At 36.4% G+C, this 13,328-nt stretch overlaps 1 protein-coding gene across 1 annotated transcript; it reads right to left on the bottom strand.

The window, feature by feature from the left end:
• Positions 1 to 10,131: 10,131 nt before the first annotated feature.
• On the bottom strand, positions 10,132 to 11,066 carry LOC125124177 (olfactory receptor 2M4-like). The gene is given in 2 exon segments (XM_047774326.1): positions 10,132 to 10,343; positions 10,346 to 11,066. Coding segments are annotated over 2 exon segments (933 nt in total).
• Positions 11,067 to 13,328: the final 2,262 nt, after the last annotated feature.

The raw sequence follows: 13,328 nt of genomic DNA, 5'->3' as shown, positions 1-13,328 counted from the left end.
AGAATTAGATATTAAATGGGGATACCATACTCCATGGCATCCTCCCTCTTCTGGTCGAATTGAGAGAATGAACTAAACTCTCAAAACTCACTCAACTAAATTAATACTAGAAACCCAGCTACCCTGGACCAAACATCTCCCTATTGCTTTACTCAGAATTAGAACTGCTCCCCGAAAGGATGTTGGTCTATCTCCACAGGAAATGTTACATGGACTATCTTACCTAGGAAGATCATCTGACCTGCCTACCTTTGAAGCCAAAGATCAATTTTTAAGGAGTTATGTATTTGGTTTATCCTCTTCTCTTCACTTTCTCAGACAGAAGGGATTACTAGCCCAAGCTCCACCATTTGATTTCCCTGTCCATTAACATCAGCCTGGAGACTATGTGTTAATCAAATCATGGAAAGAAGACAAACTCCAGCCAACCTGGGATGGAACTTTCCTGGTGTTTCTGATCACCAAAACTGCAGTTTGAATGGCTGAGTGAGGATGGACTCACCACACCCGGGTGAAAAAAGGGGGGCCATCGCAGATAAAGAAAAATGGATGCATTCTCCAGGACCACTGAAACCCAGTTGGTCTTAAAAAGGGCTTAAAACTATTCCTGATACAGGTGACTATTTGGGGATCATTATTATTTGGTAATCAGGGTGAATCATGGGACCCTCTAACTCCAATATATTATCAGGGCCTGGGATTATGGGCAGGTTATCCACACACATTAGTTATTAACTAAACCCAGACTCCTAACCAAATAGTCATAAAATTTGATGCTTGCCAGGTCCTAGATTGTGGAACTCTAGAAAGTCAAAGACAACTTTCATCTGTAGATAAATATCTTTGTCCAAAACTCAGCCCACAAAAACTATATAAACAAGGGGGAAAACAGGACTATAAATACTGTATATTCCATGTATAAGTTGGAATGATGTTGGACCACCCAATACAAGGGGTGGACTTTCCCCCATGCTCCTAATTTATGAGCATTAAGGAACAAGATTCACATCTCAAAGGGAGAGCCCCCAATTAGTTGTACCCACTTAACATGTAATTCGATCTTGTTGACTATCAACCACCCAGTCGCCTTAGCCCAGCCACTATCAGTGGCAATTTGTATATATGATTTAGAGCTGATATTTCTGGGACAGACCCATTGGGATGAATGGCTCTTAGGTTAATGCCTTCAACCCAACCAAATACTCTTTCTTCCCAATCTCCAAGATCCACTCCTCTCCTTAGACCCTCACCTCTTCCCAATCCACACCCTCAAAATAACCCTAATATAGCTAAAATAATCAAAGTTACCAGTCTCAAACAAACAATTCAGATAGAAACAGGATATGGGGACACAAATGCCTGCTTGAAATGATTAAAATATTCTCTGGGCACACTACATAAAAGCAATTGTTATGCCTGTGTCACAAGGAGACCAGAGGCCCAAGTGGTTTCCTTTACACTAGGATGGTCATCAGACCAACAGAGACCTGAATGTATGATTGCCCTTTTCTAGGACAAAACAGCTTGGACTAATGAGTCCTGTTGGACCTTGTCACTGCTATTTCCTGAAGTCAAAATTTCCATGGATCAGCCCCTGAAAACTGTTTGGCCACCAAGTAAAAACATCAATTTCTCCTCCTGTCTAGAATGCAACCTGACAAGGTGCAGTGAAAACCCTACAACACCCTCCATAATAAATCCCAGTTCTGAGTGCCCCAGGAAGATGTCTGTTGGTATAGTGGGGGGTCCACTAATGGGCAGTCTTCCTGAAAATTGGAGTGGCACCTGTGCTTTGGTGCAATTGGCCATCCCTTTCACCTTGGCTTTTAGGCCCCAATCTCAAACTCAGCCCACCTGAAAGGAATGAGACACCACTCCAGAGGGGTTCTTTGACTCCCCGATCTATGTTGACTCAATAGGTGTTCCATGGGGTGTTCCAAATGAATTTAAGGCAAGAAATCAAATAGCTGCTGGGTTTGAATCTGCTCTCTTTTGATGGTCAACCATAAACAAAAATGTTGATTGGATAAACTACATCTATTACAATCAGCAAAGATTTGTTAATTACACTAGGGATGCCATTAAAGTAATAGCTGAACAGCTAGGCCCAACTAGTCAAATGGCATGGGAAAATAAACTTGCTTTAGACATGATGCTGGCAGAAAAGGGTGGAGTTTGTGTAATGTTTGGCGCCATCACTAAGGCCCTATGTGGATTAACGGCCTTAGCAAATGAACTTTCAGAGATTTCTGGTATTAATGACCCCTTCACAAACCTTTTAGAAAACTGGTTTGGAAAATGGAAGATACTAATAGCTTCAAACTTTACCCCTCAAATTGCTGTAGTTAGTGTCCTTGTCTTAGTTGCATGTTGTATAATTCCTTCTTCCAGGGGACTTATTCAAAGATTAATAGAGATTGCCCTAACAAAGCAACTGGGACCCTTCCCCACCAAGCCAGCATACTCCTGATGGACACAATAGAGCATGAAAAACAAACTATGCTCAAAGAATTTGAAGAAAATAATATTTGATTAAAAAAAATGAAAGGGGGAAATTATGGAAAGTAACATAATGTCTTTTCTATCAAAGTAAATCTCAGTTAATCCATTTTGATCTGGTTTTGGCTGAAATGCCCCCCTGAAACCTCTTCCTCTTTACCTCTTTTCCCAGCAACAATTTGTTTCAATTAGCCAACTGGGAAGACTGTGTGTCCTGATCTGACCAATGGGAAGGAGACAGGTAAATCACCTGCATTAGGCATAAATAGGGGAGGGTCCTTTATTTGATGCATGCACTTATTGGAGTACTTGCACCCTTCTGCAGAAGTAAAGAGCCTTGTCAAGATTTATCCTTGTTCACATGTCTCACTTTCCAACACTGATGGCCCGAGCCAGAGTTATCTTAATTTCCAACACATGGGGTGTTCCAAACAAATTTAAGGCAAGAAATCAGGTAGCTGCTGGGTGTGAATCTGCTCTATTGGTAGTCAACCATAAACAAAAACGTTGATTGGATAAACTACATCTATTTTACAATCAACAAAGATTCATTAATTTCACTAGAGATGCCATTAAAGAGATAGCCAAAGAGCTAGGGCCAACTAGTCAGATGACATGGGAAAATAGACTTGCTTTAGATATGATATTGACAGAAAAGTGTGGGGTCTATGTAATGATTGATATTTAGTGCTGTATGTTTATTCCCAATAACACTGAACCTTCACCAAGGCCCTTTTGGAAAATCGGCTTGGAAGATGGACGAGACAGCTTCAATCCTTAACCCTATAATTGTGTAGTTAGTGTCCTTGTCCTAGTTGGATGTTGTATAATTCCTTGTGCCAGGAGACTTATTCAAAGGTTAATAAAACTGCTCTGACAAAGCAACTGAGACCCCCTTCCCACCAAGCCAAAATGCTTCTAATGGACATAATAGAACATAAAAGTCAAACTATGCTCAAAGAGTTTGAAGAAAAAAATATTTGATAAAGAAATAAAAGGGGGAAATTGTGAGAAATTAATGTCTCTTCTATCAAAGGAAATTTGATTACTCCATTTCACTCCAGTTTTAGCTGAGACACGCTCCTGCAACCCTCTCCTCTTTACCTCTTCTTCCAGCAACAGTTTGTTTCAATTAGCCAACTGAGAAGAATGTGATCCCTGACCTGAAAAATGGGAAGGGGACAGGTATACCACCTGCATTAGGGATAATTAGGGAGAGTCTTTTTTTTGTGTGTGCATGCTTTTTGAGTACCCACACCCTTCTGCAGAAGTAAAGAGATTTGTCTAGATCTTCCCGTGTTCATGTATCTCACTTTCTGACACTGACATCCAAGCCATTCTCCAACATTACTAACCTGTGTTTTCACCTACTTTGATCTAATATCCTCGAGATCTAATCCCATTTGCATTCTACCAGCTCCTGCTAGGAAAACTGGTCAGATACTATATTATTTTGGAGTATATTTTATTTTCTCCTTCATCCAGCCAAGCACCACCCCCATCTCACCACAGGTTGTTTTACAACAAATGGGTGTATATCATGTTATTTTGTGTGGTAGAAGCTTCTTTATAGCTTCTGATCAATGTGGAATTGCTAGATATTAAAGGAGGGTGGGTGACTTTAGTACATTAAGAGGTTTTAATAATTATAAGAATATAAGAATTTCAGGAACATAAATTCAGATATCCCCATCCCAGGAATCACTCTTTCCCAGCAGGAACTTTGCATAACAGAGGTACCCTAATTTGCAATTTAACTTCTTCAAAGTTCTGCTGCTCAACTTGGCCTCTATTTTCTCCATCCTCCCACTCAAAAGATGAGCTGTTACCAAGGATATTTTCTGGATTTCACATTTAGCTTTCAAATCACACTTAAGTGCTTGCATTTTTTTTGTTTGTTTGTTTTGGTTGTTTTCCCAGAGGATCAATTGACTTAGCAACACCTATCTTATTTCAGTTACCATTACAGTTACTACTTTCCCCATGTATTTCAAGAGCCTGAAAAATTGCAACTAATGCCTTTTCTTCCAAGCATTATCACATTTGCACACAGTTTGAAGTTTTAAACATTAGGCTTCCATCTTGTAGTAGAACCATGTTCTCCACATACCTCCAGTGATGGAGGCTTCATTGACTCCTGGGTAGCAAGAAATCCAACTTCAAAATCCCAACCACTTCAGCTTATGCAGTAGGAAAGTCAGAAATTGATAAAACCCTTTAGAGTTGGCCTAAGTTGGATGACATTAATGAATTTTTCATTCCCATCTTATGTGGCATTAGTGTGGCCCTAGTGAACTAAGAACATAGCATCACTGTGCTTTAACCATTTACACGATCACTATGGTTTATGCTTAATGCCTTCTCTCCTCTGGAAGTGTGAAATTTTGGGTATAGTCTAGGTGGACAGAGGATGCTTAAATAACAAGCCTCAAATAAAAACCTAAAAGTCTCTAATAGGCTTCTCTGAGCAGAGTTATTGTATACATACTGTTGCCTTTTCATTTCTGGGGGAAAGTACTCTTGTGTGATACCTCATGGATAGAGAGAACATAGGAAATGTACATGGATCCTCTAGACCATGTCTTTCCCTTCACAATCTTATTGGGTAGCCTAATTATTACATGATAATACATCATACCTCTGGGTAGAGCTACATGATGAGATCACTGAAGGAGTGAATGGTTATTGGGATCCATGGAACAGTATTGATAATAATGACATAAACAAAAGACCTGTGGAATTTTATCCATAAGCACTCAGACTGTAGAAATGGATAGAACTGGTTTGGTCATTTTTCCAGGAAGACAATGGAGTTGACAGTATTGGAAATGAAGTAGTTTGCATATGAAATCATGGGTACTAAACAGATAATAGAAAAAAAGTTAAGTAAAGAAGAGTTGATGGATGTAGATAATGAAAAGTCCTTATGAAATTAAAGAAAATGTAACAAAAAGATACTCTGAGAATGAATGTTGAAGGTTGTCATTTTGGAAAAGGGACATTTTGGGGTTGTGTATAAATCAAATGGTATATTTTTTCTGATAATTTTATTCCTTTCATATGTGTTTAATTTGTGGAAGAAGCTTAAGTAACTTTTAAAGTGTCAGTTGTTTGGGTTGTTTCCCAGACCTAGCAAAGGGGAACTGAATTCACATCAAATGAGGGAGAATGAAGCACACAGTTTATGCTAGACACAGTCTCTGCTATTAATTTTAAAATAAGAAGAAGAAACAGAATTTAATATTGCCTATATTAATTTTAAAATAATAAGAAACAGAATTTAATATTGCCCATATTAATTTTAAAATAATAAGAAGAAACAGAATTTTTCATAAATATAATAATAAATCTTGTATTCATTTACATAATGTTCTCATCAAATAATTCCAGAAGCAATACTGGAAGTAATCATATACAGTTTCAAAGTCTTTTTAGTATAATAGAAAATTTAGATATAGGTTTGGTTATAATTAATATTATTTTACTAAAGTAGATTATGTAAATGCATGTTGAATGATTCAAGTTCAATGTTTCCTGGAGGATACAATTTAGACTCCACACTTTGAAATGAGACCCTTACATTTAAGCATTTACAGATATTTATTTCTGTTTCTATGGGAATTCATTGTGAATTCCAAAATCAGCCACCTATTCTCTTTACTGTATCTATGTCCAACGCTTCCCAGCTCTGTGGCTTTGTGAATATATTTAATTATTCTATCATTTCTTTACAATCATTCTATGTAGAGATATTCTTTTTTTATTTAAAGGGAAAATCACAAATGCTAAATTGGCCAAAAAGCAGTCACAGGGATTTTAAGTGTTTAATTGGGCTCCTAGCCACTACATTTATTTTAAATGAACTACTCTCATGACTGTTTTAGTTTTCTGTTGTTTGCCAAATTACCATAAACTTAATGCCTGAAGATGATATTCATTTATTATTTCACAGTTATGTAGATCAGTGATCCAGGTGCAATTGCCTGGCATCTCTCATTAGGTTCTCATGGGCCAATGACAAAACATCAGCTGGACTGGCTCTTGTTGTAAACTATGTAGACAAATTCATTTCAGGGTATTTGCAGATTTTTTTTTCTTTCTGGCTATAGGACTAATGTCACTCTTCCTGTACTATAAACCAAAGGTTTCTCTCAGCTCCCAGAATCTTCTTTTTTGCACATAGCCCCCACTAACTACAAATTAAAAAGTCATGCCAAATCCTTCTCATGATTCACATCTATATTTCTTTCCCTCTTACAACCAGCCAGAGAACAAGTCTTTTTATGTAGTTAGGTTAGGCACAAACATGTAAAATCTGATATTAAGGTCAACCGACTTTATCCTTAATTTATTTTTGAATTGCCTTTTGGTCATATAATGTGACAAATGTAGAAGCAATATCCATAATATTCATAACATAGTCCCTGAAATTTGGAGAAAAATCTTGACTGGCCACCATAGAATTATGCTGATCACAACTTTTAAAAATACATTATAGTTTATCTATATGATTTAATTTCTCTTTTCCTTAATAAAAAATGTATTTAAAAAAATTTTTTTTATCTTTTTCTATGGCTGAACCCACAGGATATGGAGGTTCCCAGGCTAGGGGTCTAATCAGAGCTATAGTGGCTGGCCTATAGCAGAGCCACAGCAACATGGAATCTGAGCCATGTATGTGACCGACCCCACAGCTCACGGCAATGCCGATCCCTAACCCACTGAGCAAGGCCAAGGATCGAACCTGCAACCTCATGGTTCCTAGTTGGATTTGTTAACCACTGAGCCACAATGGGAACTCCATGAATTTCTTGAAATAAATAATGCAGTGCTCATTTTTAACTCCATAAAAGAGCACCTTGTTATTCAAGTTTATCACCAATTTGCATTCAATAAATATTAGTTGAAATTAATAAGCAATAGAAAAGGAAATTACCCCAAATTATGAAGTTCCCATGAAGGCATTAGTGATTTTAGTTATAACTGATCATAATTGAAAACCAAATGAGCAACAACTAAAAAAACAGTGATTTGGCACATGTTTGTTTCCCTGAAGATAATACATAAATGAGGCAGAAACTTGTAATAATGATATATTTCATTTATTGAATAAAAAGAACTATCCCAATTATAAAAATATGGGTTAAAAAAACTAAAAATATAATTATTTACTTAGTGGAGGTAAAAAGACAAATATATATGTACTATCTTCTTTGACTTGTGTATGCATACAGCAACATTAATACGATGTATATGCGTACATATATGTTTGTGTATATGACAATGAAATTAGACAAAGTTTGAAGTGGGAATGAGCTAAATCATTCTTGAATTCCTGCACTATTATGATTCAAATTATATTTATTAGAATACCCATAAATATGTCTGTAAAAGAAAGTCATGCTATTCCAGGATATCTCAAGTACAGATTTCCTAGGAGAGCCTGTATGTCAATTTCATAGACACAAATAGTAAAAGTAGAAATTTGGAAGTAAACAATGATGAGTCAATATTGAGTTATATAATAAGAATGAGGCCATTTCTGTAAAGATTATCGCTAAAATAAAGGACATAAAAAATGAAGAAGAAATATAAAACATTGGAAAGAAATTTAACAAATACATAATTAACTGAATTTCAAAATATAATAGATTGACACTAGCAATGAACAATAAGAAAATAAAATTAAGTAGTCCATTATAATATCATCAATAATAATATATATTACATGCTATATATAATATATATTATATATAATAAATTTTAAAAATTAACATAAGATTTTTATACCTGGAAACTACAAAATTTTAAAGAGAGAGACATTAACAGAAATTCAAAGATAGTCTGCCAATTAATTGGAAGATTTATTATCATGAAGCTGTAAATATCACCCAAATTAATTTATAGATCTGACACAATTTTTATGCTCTTTTTCATATATTGTCAAAATGATCCTGAAATTTATATGGAAATTCAAGATATCTGGAAGAGCATAAGTAATTTTTACCAAGAAGAAAAAAGAAAACTCACACTTTGACTTTTCACTTACAGGGAGTCTATAATAACCAAGACAGAGCAACAGTAACATAAGAATAGATATACAGATGCATGAAAAAGAAGTGTTGAAGAGTAATTATATCCACCTGTGATCAACTGATGTTTAACAAAAGTATGAAAAATAATTTCACAGAGAAATTATAGTCTCTTGACAAATGGTGCTGTGACAATTAGATATATCCAAGCAAAAGAATAAAGTTTGACCCCTATTGTCAGGAGACATGTTTCTACAACATTTATTAGCCTCTCTGCTTCTATTTTCTATGATAAAATCTCCATCATGCCCTGCTTTACTTTTACCCTATATTCCTGCTTGAAAAACAATTGCAGTGTTGGTAAAAAAAACTTAAGCTTAAGAACAAAGACCTAAAGGCATAAGTCAGCTGAATGAGGCATAATGTGTTGGTCTAGCATGCCATTTGCACAGCATGATATATCCTGTTAAGATAAGAGAAAGAGGAGCCTTCTAGCCCCAGGGGGTTTATGAGGTAAAATTTTGCAGCCATCGTGAAACAGTTTGGGAGTTATGCAAAAAGTTAAAAATGTGACTGAGCAATTCTCCTCCTCAGTCACATTTTTAACTCAATAGAGTGGAAATATATGCCCACGTAAAAATGCATATGTGAATGTTAGTAGTAGTAGTATTCATAATAGCCAAATTGGAGACATCCCAAATGTCTATCAGTTATTGATTGGATAAAAAATGTGATGTATCTTCAAATGGGATATTATTCATTTATGTAAAGGAACCAAGTGCTGGAACACGCTTCAACATAAACCTTAAAAACAGCATGCTAAATGATAGAAGCCAGTCAGAAAACGTCACATTTAGAGATTTCATTTGTATGTTATGTCCTAAATAGGCAAAGCCACAGAGACAAAACATAGTGATTGCCAGGGTTTGTGGGAAGAGGAAAAAAGGAATGAACACTGATGGGTATGAGTGTTTGGGGCTTGATAAAAATACTTAGAATTTGACATGTACATGTTTGCAAAATCCATGAATCTACTAAAAAAAAAAAAAACTCACTGAACTGCATACCTTAAAGTGTTGAATTTCATAGTATGTGAGTTTTCTGTTAAAAAAAAAGGGCTGAGACTATTCTATTTATCTAAAAATGTTGCTATTTCTATAAAAAAGAGATGCAACCTAGTATGACCCTAGGAGCATGCCATTTATAAAGTCTAGTTAGGTTTTTAAATTATTTATAATGCAATAATAAATTACATAATTAAGATTGAATTTAAAATGAGGTAATTCAAGGTAATTCATGAACATATAAGGGTTGTTTCAGTTTTCAAGAATGTAGATGATTTAGATTTGCAAATTCCAATAAGTTAATGACACTTTAGTTATATGAGTTAACTGGATGGTAACAGTGGGCTTATGCTCTTATCTAAACTGTCCTCTTTACCTGAGATGTTTATATAAAAATATACAAAATAAAGATTATTTGAAATTGGACAAAAAAATGTGAGGGAAAAGAACACTAGGGAAAATAAGATGATGCAGAGGACTCCAATTGCCTGGAAGGAATGATGACCAGAGTGCACACACAAAGATGTTGGATACAGTTACATTAATTTTCCTTTCCTCAACAGTTTATGAAATCCCCCAGATACCTCTTTGTTGGGAAGACTGTAGATGAGAGGGTTCAGCATGGGTGTGAGAATGGTATAAAAGGCTGATACTATCTTGTCCTGGTCTGGTGTATGGCTAGAAGCTGGTCCCATGTACATAAACATGGCAGCTCCACAGTAGAATCCAACCACAGTAAGATGGGAAGACAGGTGGTGAAGGATTTGTGGTGACTTTCCTCAGAGCCCATGCTTATTACAATGTGGAGGACTCTTGAATAGGAGCCTATGATCACAGAGACTGGTAAGACTAGCATTATCACACAGCAGGTGGAAAGCAGTCTTTCAAATACAGAGGTGTCTGTGTAATGTAGAGGTAAAAAGGCAGCAACATCACAGAAAAAGTGATGGATTTCCAGGGAGCTGCAGTAAGAAAATGAGAGGACTGCTGCCAGCACAATGATGCCATCAAGAGAGCCCAAGATCCAGGAAGCAACAGTCATGAGGATACAGAGTTTCTGATTCATTAAGATAGTATATCGAAGAGGGTTGCATATGGCTGTATTGCGATCATAGGCCATGACAGTCAACAGGAAACATTCAGCCCCGAGCAGGGAAACATAGATGAATATATGGATTCCACAACCTGCTAGAGAGATGGACTTCCTTCCAGAAAAGTAGTTGAAAGTCATCTTGGGTACAGTGGTGCAGATGAGCATAAGGTCCATGAGGGAGAGTTGTCTAAGGAGGAAGTACATGGGGATGTGTAGCTGGGTGTCCAGGTAGATGAGGAGAATCATGATAATATTTTCCATGAAGGCAACTGTGAAAATGCCCAAGACCAGAGAGAAGAGGAAGATGTGGATGAGTCTGTGACTGAAGATTCCTAAGAGGATGAAGTCAAAGTTGAAGGTCTGATTTCTCCAAATCATCCTGTATAAGTTGCTTTATCTACAAGTTCCAGAGTGGATACAAACATGTTTATTAATTTAGTTTTCACATGGCAATAATAGCAATTCACTCAGGTATGCTTTGAACTCTGTGAATTTATAGGAACGTCTCATCAACATTCAGCTACCTCTACTTTAGGTACAACATTATGTAACTTAGCCCCATTGCTTTCTAGCTTTTTCCTCAACCAAACTTCACAAACAACAATTCCAATAAGAATTCTATTTATTTATTTATTTTCCAAGAAAAGACAAAGTTACCGACTTACCCACAGGTACACAGTCAATAGAGACCCTAAGAAAAAATCAATTATACATATCTGTTAATAAATTTTATGATTCATCCTTTACCACATGGAATTCCCTACTGACATTTATATTCTTTTGTCCTAGCATGTCTCCAGCTTGTGCTTTCATCAGTAACTACAGAATTCCTCTTCTTTTGATTCTCCCTACTTTCCTGCCCCTCCTCATGTGTGGCATCTGCCCACTTCAAGATTATATTGGATCAATATCATAACCCCCATAGTGGTATCTACACATATTAATTCAAAGAAGGTTTTAATAATGTGCATTTTAACTTTTCCATCTCAGAATGAGTCTTGGAGTCTTTTCTTATTTCATCCAAATTCCCATTTTTTTTTCTTAGAGAAATAAAAAACACTTCTATTTTGAGAATAATTCTACTTTTTCCAACATGGATGGGGAGTTGGGGGACAGGGAGGGAAAATGTATATATATATATATTTTTTTTTTGTCTTTTTGCTATTTCTTGGGCCGCTCCTGTGGCATACGGAGGTTCCCAGGCTAGGGGTCGAATCGGAGCTGCAGCCACCAGCCTATGCCAGAGCCACAGCCTCACGGCAATGCCGGATCATTAACCCACAGAGCAAGGGCAGGGACAAAACCCGCAACCTCATGGTTCCTAGTCGGATTCGTTAACCACTGCGCCACGACAGGAACTCCCGGAAACTGTATATTTTTAAGAAATTGATTTCTTTCTGGCACTATAATATGTTGTAATTTGAGTGGCATTAACAAAGAGAATACTTTGTGCGCTTTGAGGTATTTATTCCAGTGTGCCCTTTTGGGGCCTAAATGGGCTTGTTCTACTTCAATGAGTAAAGACAGGACTATAAGATATACCTGATCCATTTTTGTTCAAGATAGGCATGACCCAAAATACAGTTGAATGGAGTAGGGACAACACTGCAATGATAAGCATGAATATGTATGAGGAATCTAGTCATAACCAAAAGAATACTCTTAATTTTTTTTGTATTTAAGCATTTAAGTATTAAGTAGTTGATTATCTTTTTCCATTCTCCTTTATTTTTAGCATGAAGGAGAGACATCAGGATGTGAGAAAATGATGATAATCCCAGAATATTATGAAAAACTTTATATTATATTGCCAGCTTACAAAAATATATGTCATAATTTTAATAACCAGGCTGAGAAAGATTTATATTTATATAATTTATATAGTGTTACAAAAACTTTTCCACTTATGTTTTCCCATTTTTTTTCCATCAAAAGTATTTAAAGTCAGTAAGAGAAGATAACAGATTTTCAGAAAAAAAGAAAGGGGGGGGGCTCATCTTATATTTTTACTTACAGATAGTGATTCACTAAATGAATTCTAGGATCTCTAAACTGGAAAATGAAAATCACTCTCTGACTCTGTGTCACATTGAAAGCTTCCCTTTTGTCTCTTTTAGAAAGGATTCAATATCAGCTACTCCATTGGTCCAATGTATTCATATTTTCAGTCTGAACACCATATAGTATCATAGACCTTATATCCTTTACCTCCACATAGAATTCAGTCCTTTGGCTTCAATTGTAGAAGGGCTTGTGTCTTTCAAACCACTCTGAGGAAACAAAATCCATATGAATTCCCAGATTTGAATTAAATTTGCCCTATTTGTCATTCTTTAGTTGTTGTGGTGTCATAAATTATGGCTGCCAAATTTTCTTAGGAAATAGTTTTTTTGTTGTTGTTGTTGTTTTGGTTTGGTTTTTTTTTTTGTCTTTTTGCTATTTCTTTGGGCCACTCCCACTGCATATGGAGATTCCCAGGCTAGGGGTCGAATCGGAGCTGTAGCCACTGGCCTATGCCAGAGCCACAGCAACGTGGGATCCGAGCTGCGTCTGCAACCTACACCACAGCTCACGGCAACGCCAGATCGTTAACCCACTGAGCAAGGGCAGGGACCGAACCTGCAACCTCATGGTTCCTAG

Source organism: Phacochoerus africanus, chromosome 4 (genome assembly GCF_016906955.1).
Source record: "Phacochoerus africanus isolate WHEZ1 chromosome 4, ROS_Pafr_v1, whole genome shotgun sequence".
Lineage (NCBI taxonomy): Eukaryota > Metazoa > Chordata > Mammalia > Artiodactyla > Suidae > Phacochoerus > Phacochoerus africanus.
This window is presented reverse-complemented; position numbering and strand designations above follow the sequence as displayed.